Source organism: Mycena indigotica, assembly GCF_014461135.1.
Source record: "Mycena indigotica strain 171206Taipei chromosome Unknown Mind.scaff0006, whole genome shotgun sequence".
Lineage (NCBI taxonomy): Eukaryota > Fungi > Basidiomycota > Agaricomycetes > Agaricales > Mycenaceae > Mycena > Mycena indigotica.
Genome location: NW_023503005.1, coordinates 3,547,133 through 3,563,840, shown reverse-complemented (window position 1 = coordinate 3,563,840; position 16,708 = coordinate 3,547,133). Strand labels below are relative to the sequence as shown.

Here is a 16,708-nt window from a genome sequence, read left to right as displayed (position 1 = left end):
AAACGCTTGTAATCTTGGAACGACGCAATGTCATTGAAGACGTGTCGGGAAGCACCTGTGTCGTGGTAGACATTGTTGGTGCGTGGTGGTTCACCGCCGGGCGTTACGTTGACGGCATTAACCCAGATGTCGCCTTCCTCTTCCTCCTCATCGATATCCATTCCTCCCGCCATGAAGACAAAGCTGGCCGCTATCGTTTCATTACTCAGAACATCCAGGGCCTCATCATCATCATCTTCTGTGAAGTCCAGCATGCCCACGAAACGATCTCCACCTCCTCTGTTCCTCCCATGGTTTTGGCGCGCCTGCCGTCTTGCTGCAGCGACTCTCTCAGCCGGTGGAAGGTGAATATTCCGTGATCCATGATAATTGTCGGGGTATTGACCTTCTTTTCCGCCCTTGTAAGCGAAGCAGTCGGCTTGGCAGTGGCCAATTGGCGTGGCACATTCGACATTTTCGCAGAACATTCGTTGTCGATCGCGATGGGGAGTATCGTTTGGAGGAGCATTGGCGTTGCGACGATCATATGGTGCGGGGCGTCGATCCGTTCGTTGGTGCGTTCTCTGTTGGAATCTACGTTGTTGCATCGGTTGTGCTAATGAAGCAGTAGCGACTGCGCTGGTGTCGGCATCGGCGTTTGCGGCTGTCGAAGAACTCGCACTTGAAGCTTTGAACGCTTCTTCATTTTGTAGCCTGGTCGACACCTCTGCAGAACTGAGAGGTTTGCCTGCCTTTTCTGCCATAGTCATCTCCTGGAGGAGCGAGTCCCGACAGTATCGCCATTTTTCGGTTTGCGCCATATTCGTGATTAGGCATTTCGCGAATTCATGGTCTGGCATCATCTCGGGATCTGCTCGACAGAGTTTCTGGAACTGCTGGAGCATCGTCACTCTCCAGGCCACTGGATCTCCTGTTCCGCAAAACAACGAAGATATCTGTCGCTTGAGTGTAACCGCTGTCAGTGTATTCGTTGGTTCGTACGCTTCCTTCAACGCCATCCAAGCTTGACGTGCCGTTTCGCAGTCGTTAATCACATACAACTTGGCCATCGGGACGGCATCGGTAATCGTGGACAACGCCTTCTTGTCTTGAATCAACCAGGCCTCTGCAGCTTTCTTGGCAACGTTGACGGCTACCTCGTTTCCTTGCGTGGTTATTGTGGTGGTGTTGCCTGCCTGGTCCACTCCGGTATGTACTTGACTCTGAATGAGTGCTGGAATGACTGGTGGCTTATAGTTTGGACCATCGATGTATTGCCAGTACCCAGCAGCATCGAGCTTCCTCAACGCTTTGGCTCGAAACTCAGCGTAGTTGTTACTGCCGTCTGTGTTTTCGACGATAGGGGTGAGTTTCAATGCTCGCCATTCTTTATCGTTGTCGCCTGAGCTCATTTCGAACAGAGATTGGAATGGGTATGCCGTTGTGAAGTAATAGTTCGAGCGAGCGAAGTTGTGAAGTGGATTGGGTTGACTAGTGATGTTTCAGAGTCTGTGAGCAATATAGTGCCTGAGAATGTGTGTGGCTTTGGTGCGCAGATTTCAGGCGGGGCCCATAACCTATCAAAGATATGTGTATTGAGGTACTGGTACGACTGGTACAACGAGAGAAGGGTTAGGAAACATGTATGTGAGATAAGTAAGAGGGGTCATACCTGGTACGACGAGAGAAGGGTTAGGAGCCTCTCCCGTCGTCCAGGTTTCGTATACTGTGATCGACTGTAGATTGGGAGATAAGATAAAAGATTAGATGATGGCAGCGTCACTGTCTGACACGTACACTCGCATCGAAGGTGTCTTCAACCTGCCCGTGGTGAACTCTGTGGAAGAACTCATCGCCGAATACGATGGTCCTCCTATGTCGAAGGTCGAATGTCTTGTGCTTACTCACTTTGTTGTAAAACTTTTCCGACACCATTCTACGAGAGAAGCATGGAGAGAATATTTTGGGTTGTAGTACCTACTTAGCTATCTTTTCTTGACCTTCACTGTGTAACACATCCGAGTCATTATAATCCAGTTGACGTTGAAGACATAGCTGTGAATTTCGCTAAGTAACAATGAGGTTATAAGGGAGTTGCAAAGTGTGGTAATGTTGACTGTTCTAACAAACTTTATGACAAGCTCACAGGCCACTTACGATCACCTTATCCACAGTGCTCAACATTTTAGGAGGTTTATAAGACACTTGCAAGGGTTTGTACATATCCAAAGTTGTTACAAGCAACCGACTAATTCTGTGATGATATTGACAGGTTTTGACAACAACACTTGGCCTTAAGTTCACAAACTGAATGAGGTGTAGAAATTAGTCTCAAGTATCAAGATCAAGCTACATAAACTTAACCATGACAATAAGCAGTCTGCTTTTTCATACCTCAGCTGAAATGATGGAAGTCACGAGATTTCCGCATTAGGGAGGAGGGTTTATGTTTGATAGCAGATGGCCAGATTCCCTGAACCTGACATCCTACTGTGGTAAATCTATACTATCCTATCCCTGATTGAACAACTGCCAGTGTTTGGTTTCACTGTAGTGATTGATGGTAAACATGACCACAACTAGTGAACTTTGACCGAATTCATGAATCATCCCCTTTGTACAGAGGCAGCCTTTTATACCTAGCCAAGTTAACAGGGAGGTATAGACAACCATTGTATATATGAATTGTACACTATGAGCTATGAATCAGAGTGCAAGACAAGACTTGTGGTCATTGTCTGGAAAGAGTACTGCTTTGGAGCTCCCATTGAACCCCTTATAAGAAGTAGGCTTCAAGTAGCAATTCTCAAGTTGATGGAATGGGCACCAGGCAGTGGCAGGCACCTAAAGCTGTGGTGACTGCAACAGAGCACATACTGTACTATTTCGATTAATTGTCCGCGGCATGTAACACGTAATGCAAACTGTCCGCCGGACAAGGTGTCCGGATTACTATAAAAGGCAAGTGCGGCGTCAGCCGGAACGAAAAATTGCCTTTTTAGGCCTGGATTTGATGGTAAATCAGACTCGAATGTGTAACGGCGGCTGCAGGTGTCCGCACCCGGACCGCGTGTAACGCGTAACGCGGACAATTAATCGAAATAGTACAGTAGACACTGAGGCATTGAATAAGTACACTCAAAGGGTAACTTGAAGCTATAATTCAAGTTACTACTGACCCATTGCATTCGATTCTGCCTAGTGATCATCACGGGTGGCATGACCCGTGACGGGCTGTGAGGACAGGCCTGCGTGGGTATGGGTGTGGGCCTGGCCAACCCAATAGCCAGCCGGGATAGCCGGCTCCGGCCAAGTTTTGATGCCTTGAAAATGTGACTGACTTGGCTTCAATGGTCACAATGGCTGTTGCTGGGGTGCCCAAACCCGCAACAGCATTCCCCGACATCGTCTTGATTGTTTAGACTGCCTTGGCGTGGCTTGTGTGGTCTGCAGGCCGCGGAAACGTGGGCCATCCACAGCCCATTGGCCAAAACGCAGTTACCCGCACCCACCAAAGCGGACCCGGGCCATCGGCGGGAACGGGTACGGCCTGTACAGGCCACCCCAGATTTACCCGCGGGTGGCCCGTGACAAATGCTAATTCTGCCAGTGACAGCAGCCAGTCATAGCCACATCACATTTTTCGGCCAAAATATTTTAGCAAGAGCTATTTTTTTTCATCCCACAGCATCCTAATCGGGAGGATTTTCAAATTTTATGCACCTGCGGCATGCTAAATTTCCTAATCGGGCAGTAGGTCACACAAAATTTGGCCAAATGGTCATAGGTCATTCAGTGTCACAGGCCTGCTGAATTGATTGAAATGGGTCAGCATTATGATTAACTATTGAAAAGGTCAGTCCTTGCAATTTTGTATAACCATAACTTAGCTTCACTGAAATTGAAGCAACCTCTCAAAACCCCTGGCAAGAGGTATGCATAGCTGAAACCCCCGACGTCAGGTCAGAAAAGTGAGTTAACTACTGCTGGACACCCCCCTCCCTGTGTGATGTCACGCCACATGATTGCACGTGATGTCCCAAAAAGGCAATTCCATGATGGGTGTGAGAAACTGGTGAAAATGTCATGCAGTACTACTAATTTCCTCTATATATAGTGTCCCTTCTTGTGCTCTCCACCCACATCCACCCTGCGGACATCATTATAAAACCAATTTTGGCTGCAGGCATAGCTGGCAGGTGTGACTTGGGTGTGCCGTGGCCGTGTCATTACTACCCAAATAGGAAATTCCTATCAAAATGCTTATACATGCCTCAGAAGAACATCAAAATCTGCTTTCCATTGAATGACAATTACATGCATGCTGAGACCATTAATAGCATTCCTATGTACCCTACAAAAGAAAAGTGAATTAAGGCCACCAGACCACCCCCCTCCCCCCTGACGTCTCGGCTTGCGCCGGCACGTACCCTGGTGAGTACGTGCACTGGAGCATAAATATTCACAGAGACAACATGATAAAAAATGACTTACCAATGACAAAAAGCAAAGACTCACAACTGAGCATGCCAGGCATTGCCACTGGCCAGCAAGATAAAAATGGAGTGAAACCCTCTTTCTTAGAGTCTCTCCCTTTGTGTAAATATAATTTAGCACAGATAAGACTAAGATAACCAGGAGCAGGATCTACGGAAGTGATGTTTTTGTAATAAGCACTCAAATGTTTAGCATAGAATAGACAAAACTATAGGAGGGCTGCCTGGCTCGGTGATTATCAATTGTAGGTTGCAATTGACCGAAATATGCCGATCAATCATCGGGCTGTTACAGTTGTTTACCTATGTTTAATATGGAGGACCTTGCCAGAAGGCAAGGTTAGATGGCTTAAGAAGAAAACGCGAGTGGTCACAGACACGTGTTGTGACATTCAAGCAATTCCCGCTGTACTACGGATACAAGTCAGATATGATTATATATACATGGTAACTTCCTTTTGCACCACACACTCCAGTCAGTTGCGCGTTCATTTACTGCATCGTGAACGACCACATCGACCACCAATCATCCACAGCCTCCTGCAGCTCTGCATTAGCATGCAATGTCAGATAGAGAGACGATATGGTGCAACTTGCCTTCGCATCGTAGTTGAACAACATCAGGTACTGCTCCCATGTCTGCACCAACACATCCGACTCCGGGTCACAGTTGTCGAAATCTTCAAACTCGCGGTCTTTAGTCAGCTTCAGCGTCTCGTCGCGCCCATCGCGCTCGGGTCCAGGAGGAAGACAGATCATCAGCAGCGACTGGTACTCTGACTCGCCCGCTGCCTGGACGCGGTTCTGGCGCAGCTCTTCGTATGTTTCAAGGAAAACGGCGATTTCTTTGCGGTTCTGGAGGTGAGAGAACAGCGCGCCCAAGGTAACGGCATCTTCGATCTGAGTATAGTTTAGATTGATTGAGAAGTTGTTGAGAAGCAAGATAGAGCTCACCCCCATTGACGTGTTGTGGCTTCCATGGATCTGCACATAGCATATTAATAGGAACTGAAGGGCGAAAACACGATGGACTTACCAGGACTGAATGAGCAGCATCACCAACGAGTATGACAGTCCCGTCGGGGTTGACTGCATCCTCTTGACTCAGGACGCGTTGCTTCGTTAACCGCATACTTGTCCGCAGTTGGATTGCTGCATGAAGTCTATAAACGAGTCAAGGTTATTTAGAAGGACAGTCCCGGGACCAAACTCACCTTGGATCGTAAGCCGATATGTCAATGGGAAGTTGTGATGTTTCGCTCCAGTCGTCGGATATGGCATTGAGGTCTTGCCCATCAGCGAGCGGCCGTTCGTTTTCGATCGGCATGGGAGTGCAGATCCCCAGATTCATGAATTCACAGCTTTTCTGTAGCCGAGTGTCAATGACGGTCGAAAAGAGAGAAAACCCGTCCTACATCGAGTACCGCGGTAATGCTGGACCCGGAACCCATCCAGATCGTAAACTGGACGGAGCATCAACATCAGCAGAGAGAACGGAGACCGAGAACGGAGACAAACCTGTTGTTCCTCGCAGAGAGATGCAAGATGCTCATGTTCGAGCAGGGCTTTTGTCGGAATGGCGATGTCAACTCTGGTCATAAGTAAGTCCAACAGCGAGTGGCAGTTTCAAGCGGTTGGAATACCCCGTAACAATCCTTGTGTCGTTCGCGAAAGACTCTTCCGCCGTGACGAACGAGCGCAGAAGACTATTGTGACCGTCAGCCCCAATGGCCTTGGTGGTGTTAGCTGGCACTATCAGGTAAAACTGAATGCGCACAATATTTCCATGGATGATTCCTCCATCCTCCAAGACAATATTGACCGAGAAATCGCCTGCGTCTTCTGGGACCACCACGTCAACGACAGTCCCGCAAACCATTTCGACTCCAGACGCAATGCAAAGCGATAAGATTTCTCGCTGCAGGTCATTGTGCTATAATGATATGATCAAGTTGAAGAGCGCACTGTTTATGGACATACCTGCAGCACCAAGAAGTCTGCGCCGAGCTGTTCCATGATTTCGTGGTAGAATTTCATGGACCCGACCGTTTCTGATGTCTCGCCTATCCATTATGAGCGATGATAATAGTTGATACCAAGACATACCGATACGGAACGACAGGCTGGTGATGCTAGTATAAGCCTCAGGACAATTCAAACGATACGGGGTCACGTACCCAGAGACTTCGGACGCAGAATTGAACAAGAAGCTGTCCATGCCTGGCCATCGAGAGAGGACCCGCGTCATGTTAGGCGGGCAGCGGATGCTCCCTTGCGTCTGAGAGCGCGTCAGTCCTTTGTTTTACCACAATCAGCACGAGCCATTAACTTACCGGCTGCGTAAGGTTTCGCTTCTCCACAACCACAACATCGTGGCCGGCGGTACGGAGCGAATACGCGGTCGCAAGGCCCGTAATTCCCCCGCCCACGACGACAAACTTGAGAATGCATGACGCCTGCTGGCCCTCAGGTTTGCTCGATGGCATCGCGATCCTGTTGAAGGGAAAGAAAGAGAGATGGGGTGACATAAAGAACGCAAAGAAGTGGGTTTCCTTCGCCCAGCTTCATCACGGCAGTACAATTATCCCTTCATTTTGAGAGCCCCCCTTCGAGCTCAGACCCCTTCGCTAGTCAGGCAGACATGGTTCTTGATTCGCATTTCCGCAGGTGAGGTTATCTGAAAGAAGACAGCGTTTATCAGAACACGGACTCGGAACTTTTAAAATGCTCAACTTGTAAGATACCAGCCTTTGGTCTTTCGATGCTTTTCAAGTTCAAACGTTCAAGTCCACCAAGTTCATGCTGTCAACGAGTGGTGAAACAGAGCCAGCGAGGCTACAAGATATCTGAATCAAGCGCCGCAGGTAAATTAACACCCTAAATTCTATCTGCTGGATGAAGACGTCAGCAAGAGGTGGCAACACGACTGGAAAAAGCCGCACCAAGAAAAGTCGAACGCGTGATACGTGACATGGTCACGACCTCGATTAGTCTCAGCCGGCGTATCGGGTGCAGTGTTCGCGCTGTCTTTTGCTTACCCTGAACAATCCTGACGTCCGGGTATGCCCTCGGATCCCGCACCGAAAGCGTCAACTTGGAAATTTCCCAAAACAAGCGCTGTGTCCAACAGTTGTCTGTTCGCTGCGAGGCGGCGGGATCTCAGGCTAAGGCTACCCTGACTGCACTATTTATCGCCACAGACTTTGCGTGATGCGTCTTCCAGTTCCAGGTCAGTTCTTTGCCTGTCTCTTGTATATTTTCCACTTCTTCTTTCTTTCCCTTCTTCGCGATGCCTGTACATTTCCTCAAGACCCTACTCCTGTTCAGCAAGTCCGACGTCATACCGATTCTGGGTCCTTCGGTTCGCCTTTCCCCCACTCGCGTTCGTACTTATTCTGATGCACTGAAGCTCGCGGTTGCTATGGTTCTCGCTGGCCCCACCGACATCTACTCGTTTATCATGGGCTTCGCCTGGCTCGAGCTTCACCTACTGACATTCGAGGTTCGTTCAACCCTCGATCGGCCTCTGCCCGAACCTCTCTCTGATATCTTGACGCAGATCAAGAACCAAGTTAGTCTTTGATCATCTAATCCGAGTTCCGACCCTGCTACTTCACTTTTGCTCTAGATTACAGGATTGGAAGAAGACCGCCTCTCGAAACCAGACCGCCCCATCGCCGCCGGTCGCCTAACTGTTTTCTGGGCCCAGCGACTCTACATCCTCGTCGGCATCCTCTCGGTTGTCTGGAGCGTATATCACGGCCTCTTGCTCTGCAGCACCATCTATATGATCGCAATCGTATGCTACAACGAGCTCCAGATGTCCCGTCACTGGTTCTTCAAGTCATTCCTCGGGGCTATCGGGTACGCAGTGTATTGCTGGGGCACGACATCCATCTTTGGTATGTTACTAGACGCGTCGAGGGTCCATTTAACGACGCGTTAGATCACGGAAATGCACTCTCCGTAACCTCCATCGTCGCCATCACGTGTAGCTTTCTCCTCCATGTCACGACAGTCCGTTATTTACCTCCACCTTCTACTCGGGTTAAACCAGTTGTAGGGCCATGCCCAAGACTTCCGCGATCTCTCGGGGGACGCCGCCATTGGCCGCGTCACCCTCCCGATGCTGCTCCCGCCCGCCCTCGCCCGCTGGTCGCTCTCCGCATCAATCATCCTCTGGACGACCGCCTTGGCCGCCCTCTGGCTCCCACCACCCCCGGTTATCGCTCTCCTCGCAGCGCTCGCCAGCGTCACGAGCATGCGTTTCGTCAAGAACATCGCCGCTCGCGACGACATCCACCGCGAGAAGCTCGACGGCAAGGCGTACTGGTGGTACAACGTCTGTTCTCTCCCGCTTCCATTTCCGCTCCGCAACTGAGCCTGTTCACAGATGTGGCTGATCACTGCCCACATGCTTCCGCTCTTTACGCCGGTCGTTGACCCACTTGCCCTCCTCCCCCCGGGTCCGCTAAGCTTACAAGCTGCGAAACCGATTTGGGAATCACTGTTTCTTTCTCCTTCTCCTTCCCCCTCTTCCTCGCGCTAGACGCCGAACTTAATTAATGATCACTAATGATCTAATGCAACATGCGACGCAACATTTACGACTCTAGCACCTTATACTTGTTCTCCACCTACAACTCAGGTTTGTTATCCAATGTTTTTGTGATTGCCTATTCCATTGGCTTCGTCGTCTAGCTACCCAAAGACTAACGGGAGAGCGTAAGCGTAAAACGTACATCAGAAAGAAACATGAGATATAAGTACTAGTAATGGAGAAAGAAATCCAAACACAGTCCGTGCCGAGTGTCCGTGATAGAAAAGTAGAAAGCGAGCGGGATGAACGAAGCGGGCGCGGCGGCAAATAAGATACCGAGGTACCATTGTGACGTGGATGCAATGCCAGCAAAAGTGATGGAATAAGATAGAGGCCAAGGGTATTACGACCAAGGGTAATGTAGGAGGAGGAGGAGGGAGGGAGGGCAAGGCATCTATACACCATGCTGAGGTCGTCGTATGGAGTCGTCAGATGAGCAGGACGGGCGGTCATTGATTCATCATTAGCACGTGCCATGGTAGAGAGAATTTTTGGGTTTCTCCCAAGCCCATGTCGTCGTATTCGCATCTGCAGATCACGATTCAGCCAAGAGGAAAGCAAAACACGAATGAGACCCACTTGAATACGCTGGCAGATGGTTCCTGATGTAATCCATGGTCGGATAGTCCTTGGGGTCACACCCGACGTTCATCTCACCATCGCGTTGATACACGCGCACATAGTCGATCAGCATTTCAGCCGGGAATACCATCGTCGACAAGTCCGGCGTTTCCCAGTTTTCTACAATGTTTCCTTATCAGCAAGCTCAAGAAGAGAACAAAAAGACACGCACTGGATATACCCAAATTCAAGATAATCGACATCGGCTCGACAGGAATCAACCGCTGACCAACTCCACTTCCACCAGAACCTTGGTCTGGTCCAACCGCACCTGCACCCATCCGAATACTTGGCGTCCCATCCACTTGCCATGTGATAAACCCACTCGATGGATCCTTCGGGTCACTCCAATACTCGAATCCATACTTGATGAACTTCTTCCCGCTCCCCTGGAAGCCCTCACCCGGTACATTCGTCAATCCAGAAACAGCCTGTTGTACCGCGCTGCCCTTGTAACCGTTTGGCCGGGAGATGCCAGTGTTGAAGATATTCCATTGGTCGGTTGTTTGCGTCAGATAGTTGTAGTCATGGGTAAACGGCGCGAACTGAGCTGACTGGGACACGACTTGGCCGATAGAGTTGGTCTTGTTGACCTCAGCTTCGAAGATATCGATTTCCGGCGCGCCACGACCGACAGTGACGTCTGGACCAGGGTGGTCTGACCCAGGGCACGAACAAGCACTGCAATTATATTATCAGCTCCATCGCCAAGGCGCAGAGAATATGACATACGAAAGTTTCTGTCCGCTCAGCCAACTCAACTCGTTGTTATACTTGGCGCTGCCCGCCTCGGTCTTCAAAGCAGCAGCCGGTCCCGACCCATCCGCCAATGTCTGATTCGGGAAAGTCCCAACATCACACGACGAGTAAGTGTAGGGCCATGTTCCGTCAGTGGTCGCAGTGTATCCCGGTCTTGCAAGGTTTCCCATCGTCCAAACACCAGGCCAATAACCCTTGGTGTTGGCATTCGGCCCAGGAAGCACAACGGCGACCTCGATATACCCTCTTGTGAAGCAGAACTTGTTCCACGACTGGACCATCCCACTCCTGTACTGTAGGTTGTGGTTTTCCGCAATGGTAAATGGCGCAGTTGAACCAACACTCTGCCCCGACTGTGTGCTGTCCGCAGAGTCCATGGTGATGACAAGGTTCCCATCGCGGGTGACGACTTGGGAGGGGTCATACCATTCGAGGTCGTTCGTATTTCCATACCACAAATCCACGGCCTCCCAATATGGATCGTCGCCCGGGTAGAATGTCCTTCCATCAGTGTTGAACTCGTCGCTGAACACCAACGAATAGCTTTTCCCATCAAAACCCTTCCGTGAGAGCGCGTCGTTCGGAGTTGCGGGGTCAATGAGTGTTGGTAAATTCGGCAACACCGCGACTTGACCGGTCTTGTTCACCCGTATGTTGCCGTCAATCAACGAGATCACAGGTTCTTCGCGAAAGAACGAGACCACCGGATAGGTTATGAAGAGGGCGAGAATGGCGCCGATGACGAGAAGGAGCATACTGATGTTCGCTATCCCGCGCCAGGGGAAGAAGCGTCGGCGCCTGAAATTTGACGGCCCCTGGTAGCCATTCTTACCCCCCTTGTAAGACGGATCATGGAGGAAGTCTTCGTCGTCTGGTGGGTCGAGCTCGTCAAGGGCGGGATCGTAAGCGTAAGGTACCAAACCACGAGTTGTGTTGAAACCCGAAGGATATTTGGAATCGCTGGGCAGTGACGCTTGCGAAGCGAACGAGGCAACACTATCTCGGTTTCCGCTTCCCAGGGCCCGTGGTGGGGCCAGTATTGTGCTCCCTCTGTCAGGCTCGTCAGCGAGACGATAGAGTATCATACTGCCTCGTATCGATCCTCCACCGTATTGGCTTTCCCGCGCAAAGGGGTAAGGGCCAGAGTTGGGGTGAAGGCCAATTGTGGACTCGTCGGAGGGCAGTCGACTTGGCCCAGGAATGTTCATGCTGCTACCTCGCGACACTGAGCGGAATGGGGCAGGGCTAGGTGTCGGGTTGAGTGGTGAGGAGACGAAAGAAGAGTTGCGGGTGGGGGTCGTGGCGGGCATGTCGGAGGGAAGGAAAGGAGTGGCCTGGGTGGGAGAGAGCGGCAGCATTTGGCGCGACTCACCGCCAGGAGGCGAGCGGGGGAGAGGCTGGCTCGGAGGCCATTATTGACGGAGGACGAAAGGAAAGGGCTTGCAAACGCGTGACCACGGCTCATTTATGCCGCCTTCCATCTTTTTCGCATTGCGCACGTCAATTGACCCCAACCCTCTTTCGCCATCCCTAGATTGCGCTCATATAGACATGACAGGGGACAGTGCATGTCAATCCTCACAGCAAACGGAACGCTAGGAGGTCGTAGATAAAAAAGATAAATTAACCACGATAGGTAGGTAGCAAAGGTCGAAAGATTCAGACGACAAGAACGCGTCATCAGGCGGAGGGAAAGAGGACAGCGGGGGGTCATTGAAGATACTTTCAACAGCACTCTTTCGAAGGACGAGATAGCAGCAAGTCGATTACTACTACATAGCACACGTTGCAGGCAATAGTACATCCACAACATGTGTCACCTATTCGGAAGCGTCAACTACTGGAAAAAGGACAGAAGAAAAAAGAAAAAGGTCAGACAGCGTATATAATGATTCCGGATACGTGGTTTTCGTCGGAGGACGGATCCTCAGTCGAGGGAGACTGTTTGTACATCCCACAAGAAGGGAAACAAGGCAGGACGATAACTCACAGTTTTCGATTGTTTTTTATCGGTTCTTGAAGTAGTCGAGGAGGACATGTAGGCCCTCGCTTTCAACACCGTATTCCTTTACGACGACACAGCTGCAGCCAACGATCTTGCGTGCGACACCCTCGCGATCGATTTTGCAGAGACCAGCCCAGGTTCCGAGCACCTTCGCGTCGCCAACCTTGATGAGGTTGATTTTGTGCTCAGCGCAAAGAGCTTCGATAAGCTTGATGTAGGCAGCCTCGGTGTTGGTCTCAACAAGAACACACAGATGCGCCTGTCGCTTGTCGAGTGCTTTGGCACATTCACGGAGTCCACGAGCAAGACCGTCGTGGACAAGCGCGTTCTTCAGAACTTGCTATAGAGAGAGAGAAGTAAGCAAGAATCGGTGAGAGAAATGAAGAATAACACACTTGAAGAGCCTCCTCTACTGAGAGCTTGCCCTTGGGAGCTTCCTGGGCAACTTCGACCTCCTCAACCGGGGCGTCGACAACGATATCATCTCCAGCGTCAGACATTCTGCCTCTAGTCAGTCGCCCGTCCAGCAATAAGAGCGCAAAACGCACTTGGGAGATAGATTTATAGAAAAACAAAGTCTTCGTCCGCTGGGTCTTGATGTGGGGAGTAAAAATTAACGGGTGTCACATCATATACAGTTGCCACTTCGAGCGGCGCTTTAATATTTCTGATCCGTGCTCAATGCCGGAACTGAAACAATTCTGAATTGAACAAATGGAGGCTTGAAGTCAGCTTAGAATAATTACATATCATTACCTAACACCTCTTTGGTCCACTCTCTCAATCTTCTGGCCAATCCATCGTCCCTGCATAGCGCCGACTCTCGATCTGGCACCCCAACAGGCTCATAATACTTCCCAGTGACCACTCCCTCAGCAGTCGTCGCCCAAAGACAGTTCTTCACACCCACTATCGGCGACACCGTCACCAATGGACTGAGCGGCTGCGATATCCACACAAGCAACGTGTCCTTCGCCAACTGGTCCGTCAGTCTTGTCTGATTAAGCCGCCCCGGGTGCACTGCGACGATCTTGATTTGCGGGTGTTGAGCAGCAAGTTCACGCATGTAAAGGTTGATTGCCAGTTTGCTCTGTCCGTAGCGGTGATAATATTTCTGTCGAAAGTGATCAGCGTTGCGAGCAAGAACTCAGCGCACACACTCACCATGTCTTGACCATTGGTCTTCAGCTTGTCAAAGGCAATCCCTCCCTTCGGATTCATCTTGTGGCCCTCGCTCGAAACGAACACCAGCCTCACATCTGTCGCAGGCAGCTCCGCTGTCCTTGTGAGAAGCGGCATGAGCAACTTTGAGAGCAAACAATGGCCAACATAGTTGATTCCGAATGCCAACTCAAGCCCTTCATTCGTCGTTCCTGGCTTGACAGGCATAACCCCCGCATTCAGCAGGCAAACGTCCAGCCGCTCCTCCATGTCGCTGAAGCGCGCCACAGCCCTCCTCACCGAGTCAAATGAGCCCAGATCGACGCCAACAAACCGCAGCTTTCCAATCGCATTCGGCACCAACTCGTACAGCTCTTCAATCAAGCCTTGACCGTGATCTGGCCTGGGTAAGTCCAGAATATAGACCTTCTCTGCGTCGTGCCGTGCGAACTCGAGCACGGCTTCGCGGCCCAGCCCGTTTGCCCCACCAGTGACGAGAATAACTTTGCCTGCCAACGACGGCATGTCACGGGCCGGTTCAAAGGGGGAGGCCACCGCGGTTGCTGGACCCAAAGACGGAGACCCGCGTCATGGTTATGAGGTCCTCCATCCTCGTAGTCACAAAAAGAGACACAAGCGACGATGTGGTGGTTTCCGCGCAAGATCTGCACAAGGCGACAAAATAGGAACTTTCACGTGCAACAACCGAACAGCTTATCTTATCTAGATCCATCCTATCTTATCTTCTGCAGTTTTGTTGTATCGAAGACTTACCTGTCAGAGAAAGGTCCGCAAATATAAGATCGCTTGACACTTCGCTTTCCAAGTCGGAGAAAACACAAGTAGTTGAGCAGTGTTATAACTTGTCAGGCATTTGGACATCAAGGCCCGATAGCGGACTCAACTCAATCCAAGTCTGGATCGACATACACTGTGAAGTCAGGTTCAGGCCCGACCCTCTGATGCTCGTCTGCCCACGCCCTGATCTTACTGTAATCACGACACTCATGCGTAATATCATCCCTCTGAACAACTTGCTTGAAGACCTCTGACCATTGGAACACCACCGGTGTCACATCACCATAGCACTGATTGAAACGAGTTAGTCGACAGATGATAAAAGGGGGGGTCGCGTACCATAAGCGCCTGTCGAATAGCACCGAAGCAGTGGCGGATATGGTCGGCGGGGAGCATTTCATAGCCTCGTTCTGGATTAAGTTGATGACGAATTTTGTCCTGTCCATTGATTAATGCTTTAGTTACAGACTCCTCATCTAATGGACACGCACCAGACAGTGAAGCTGGTGGAAGACCTCCAGGGACAGGAAGTAGTAGCCTGGATCGTTCTCGATTGGGAACGTCGCATTGTACATTTTCCTCGCTTCCGACTTGGGCACACGGATCTCGGGCCCTGATGATTAATATTCGCTTCAACATCGCTTTCGTGCAAAGAGCAAGCCAGGACTTACTGGCGTAGAGCTCTTCCCACGCTGCATCTCCTTCATCAGAAGGCTCTTCGTCGTATATTGGAATGCCTCCCGGACGATCGAGGTCAAAGCCCTTGGTGAACTGAACTAGCTTATATTCGATAGCGGATTGGGCAGGAGCTAAAAAGAATGTAAGATAACAGAGGGAAACATTTCATTGAACCTCGTACAGTAAATGACGCCAGTTGGAGCTGCACGCTGAGACCCCCGCCACGCAAAGAAAAGCCCAACGCAGATTAAGTTGAATAAAAGAGATGCGATAAGCAAAAGCTTCAGTTGGAGTTGTCGCCGAGTGGACGTCTGGTCGAGCACATGTTGAAACCGGACTGGCTGTAGTTCTTCTGGGTCAGCGAGTAGCTTGGCCTCCTCAGACTCGTAAAGGGGAGTATACGGGGCTTCAGGCATGGCATCCGCGTCGCAGGAGGTGACAGGGACCAGCTGATATTAATGGGAAAGTTAGCTGCAAGAATAGTCACGAGAAACGTGAAATTGAGCCGACGCGGGAAAGCCTCGAAGGTATTCATCTCGATATCGGGATGCGATTGAGTCCGGGGTCGATCAAATAGAAGGCTGCACGAGCGCTGGTGTCTCGACAGATCAAAGAAAGGTCTATCAGGATTGCACTCGTGCGGTTCCGAGGAAGTACTTCCGCGCTTCTCTGATGATTTCATAACTCAACAGGGGTGCAGTCCAGTGCTTATTCGAGCAGAGATAGGTTGGGTGAGAGTTGGGCGAGAGTCGAGCCAGAACTATAGGCGAAGATGCTACAGTGTAGCACCGCGATTAGCTTTGAGTAATCCTACAGACGATTTCAACTCACCTGAGCTATTTCGGTCCCGATACCTTCGAAAGTTCTGTTTTCTGGTCTCCCATTTCAGACGATTGTTTCCCAATGAGGCGAATGTCAGCTTATCCCTTGACGTCCAGGATTCTTCGACGAGACAACGTAGTTGAGTTGCGCAATTCCGTCACTTGCTTGTTGGTCCGTTGAGACCGCAGAACTGGTTGACGGTGGCAACAAAAGATACAACGAAGTTCGACACTTCACTTCTAGCCCAAGTCCAAATCGAAGACCGCATTGCGAATTTGGAACGCCGACTGGAACTGGTCTCCACAGTCCCCGGGACTTCCGTTGGTGCGCGCAGCCTCATAGTGACTTACTAGAGTACTTTATGCCACAACTATCCGATGGGTGCGTAGCCTTTGGGTTTCGATGATTCTTGTGAGGTGTTGTTCATGCAAGGACCAACCCTGACCAACCGCGTGACAAGAGTGACTTGTCACGCTGGACCCATCTGTCAAGCGACCTTGAACGTTTGAACTTGAAACTGCACGCTTTCAATCTGCCTCAACCAGGACCCCATGTCATCAACCTGGAGAATTGCGCGCGGTCACCGCGATGCGTACGGCCCCGCTAACGGCCCAACCATGACAACTCTAAGCACTACCACTCGTCAAGTTAGATTTCGTTCCATTGTTTGCGCATTCAATTTGAGGTTCTCTTCGCGAAAAGGTACATTGAACGGCGGCGGCCAACTTGAACATCAAGCTGGGAAGATGGCAATACTGCCAGGCTCGTGTCAAGCTGCTCGCCTTGACG

The 16,708-nt window shown here is 50.6% G+C and overlaps 5 protein-coding genes across 5 annotated transcripts; 1 reads left to right on the top strand and 4 right to left on the bottom strand.

Annotated features, from left to right (window-relative positions):
• Positions 1 to 4,967: 4,967 nt before the first annotated feature.
• On the bottom strand, positions 4,968 to 7,003 carry MIND_00763600 (FAD-binding-3 domain-containing protein; the record flags this gene model as incomplete). The annotated part of the gene is made up of 14 exons (XM_037364331.1): positions 4,968 to 5,015; positions 5,073 to 5,375; positions 5,430 to 5,459; positions 5,512 to 5,564; positions 5,610 to 5,638; positions 5,690 to 5,841; positions 5,891 to 5,938; positions 5,994 to 6,066; positions 6,119 to 6,207; positions 6,253 to 6,408; positions 6,456 to 6,538; positions 6,582 to 6,607; positions 6,653 to 6,753; positions 6,809 to 7,003. The coding sequence occupies 14 exons, from the start codon at positions 7,001 to 7,003 to the stop codon at positions 4,968 to 4,970; spliced, it is 1,386 nt and encodes a 461-aa protein (XP_037219975.1).
• Positions 7,004 to 7,764: 761 nt separating this feature from the next.
• On the top strand, positions 7,765 to 9,024 carry MIND_00763500 (Integral membrane protein; the record flags this gene model as incomplete). Its single annotated transcript, XM_037364330.1, has 6 exons — positions 7,765 to 7,836; positions 7,885 to 8,046; positions 8,104 to 8,377; positions 8,422 to 8,492; positions 8,539 to 8,817; positions 8,869 to 9,024. The coding sequence occupies 6 exons, from the start codon at positions 7,765 to 7,767 to the stop codon at positions 9,022 to 9,024; spliced, it is 1,014 nt and encodes a 337-aa protein (XP_037219974.1).
• A 514-nt stretch (positions 9,025 to 9,538) lies between these two features.
• Positions 9,539 to 11,813, bottom strand: MIND_00763400 (uncharacterized protein; the record flags this gene model as incomplete). Its single annotated transcript, XM_037364329.1, has 4 exons — positions 9,539 to 9,603; positions 9,655 to 9,816; positions 9,869 to 10,377; positions 10,429 to 11,813. 4 exons carry the CDS (start codon positions 11,811 to 11,813, stop codon positions 9,539 to 9,541), a joined length of 2,121 nt encoding a protein of 706 aa, XP_037219973.1.
• Positions 11,814 to 12,461: 648 nt separating this feature from the next.
• MIND_00763300 (Retinol dehydrogenase 13) lies at positions 12,462 to 14,146 on the bottom strand (the record flags this gene model as incomplete). Its single annotated transcript, XM_037364328.1, has 6 exons — positions 12,462 to 12,800; positions 12,856 to 12,961; positions 13,009 to 13,047; positions 13,097 to 13,150; positions 13,207 to 13,574; positions 13,625 to 14,146. 6 exons carry the CDS (start codon positions 14,144 to 14,146, stop codon positions 12,462 to 12,464), a joined length of 1,428 nt encoding a protein of 475 aa, XP_037219972.1.
• A 380-nt stretch (positions 14,147 to 14,526) lies between these two features.
• MIND_00763200 (uncharacterized protein) lies at positions 14,527 to 15,513 on the bottom strand (the record flags this gene model as incomplete). The annotated part of the gene is made up of 5 exons (XM_037364327.1): positions 14,527 to 14,709; positions 14,759 to 14,857; positions 14,911 to 15,032; positions 15,091 to 15,228; positions 15,279 to 15,513. The coding sequence occupies 5 exons, from the start codon at positions 15,511 to 15,513 to the stop codon at positions 14,527 to 14,529; spliced, it is 777 nt and encodes a 258-aa protein (XP_037219971.1).
• Positions 15,514 to 16,708: the final 1,195 nt, after the last annotated feature.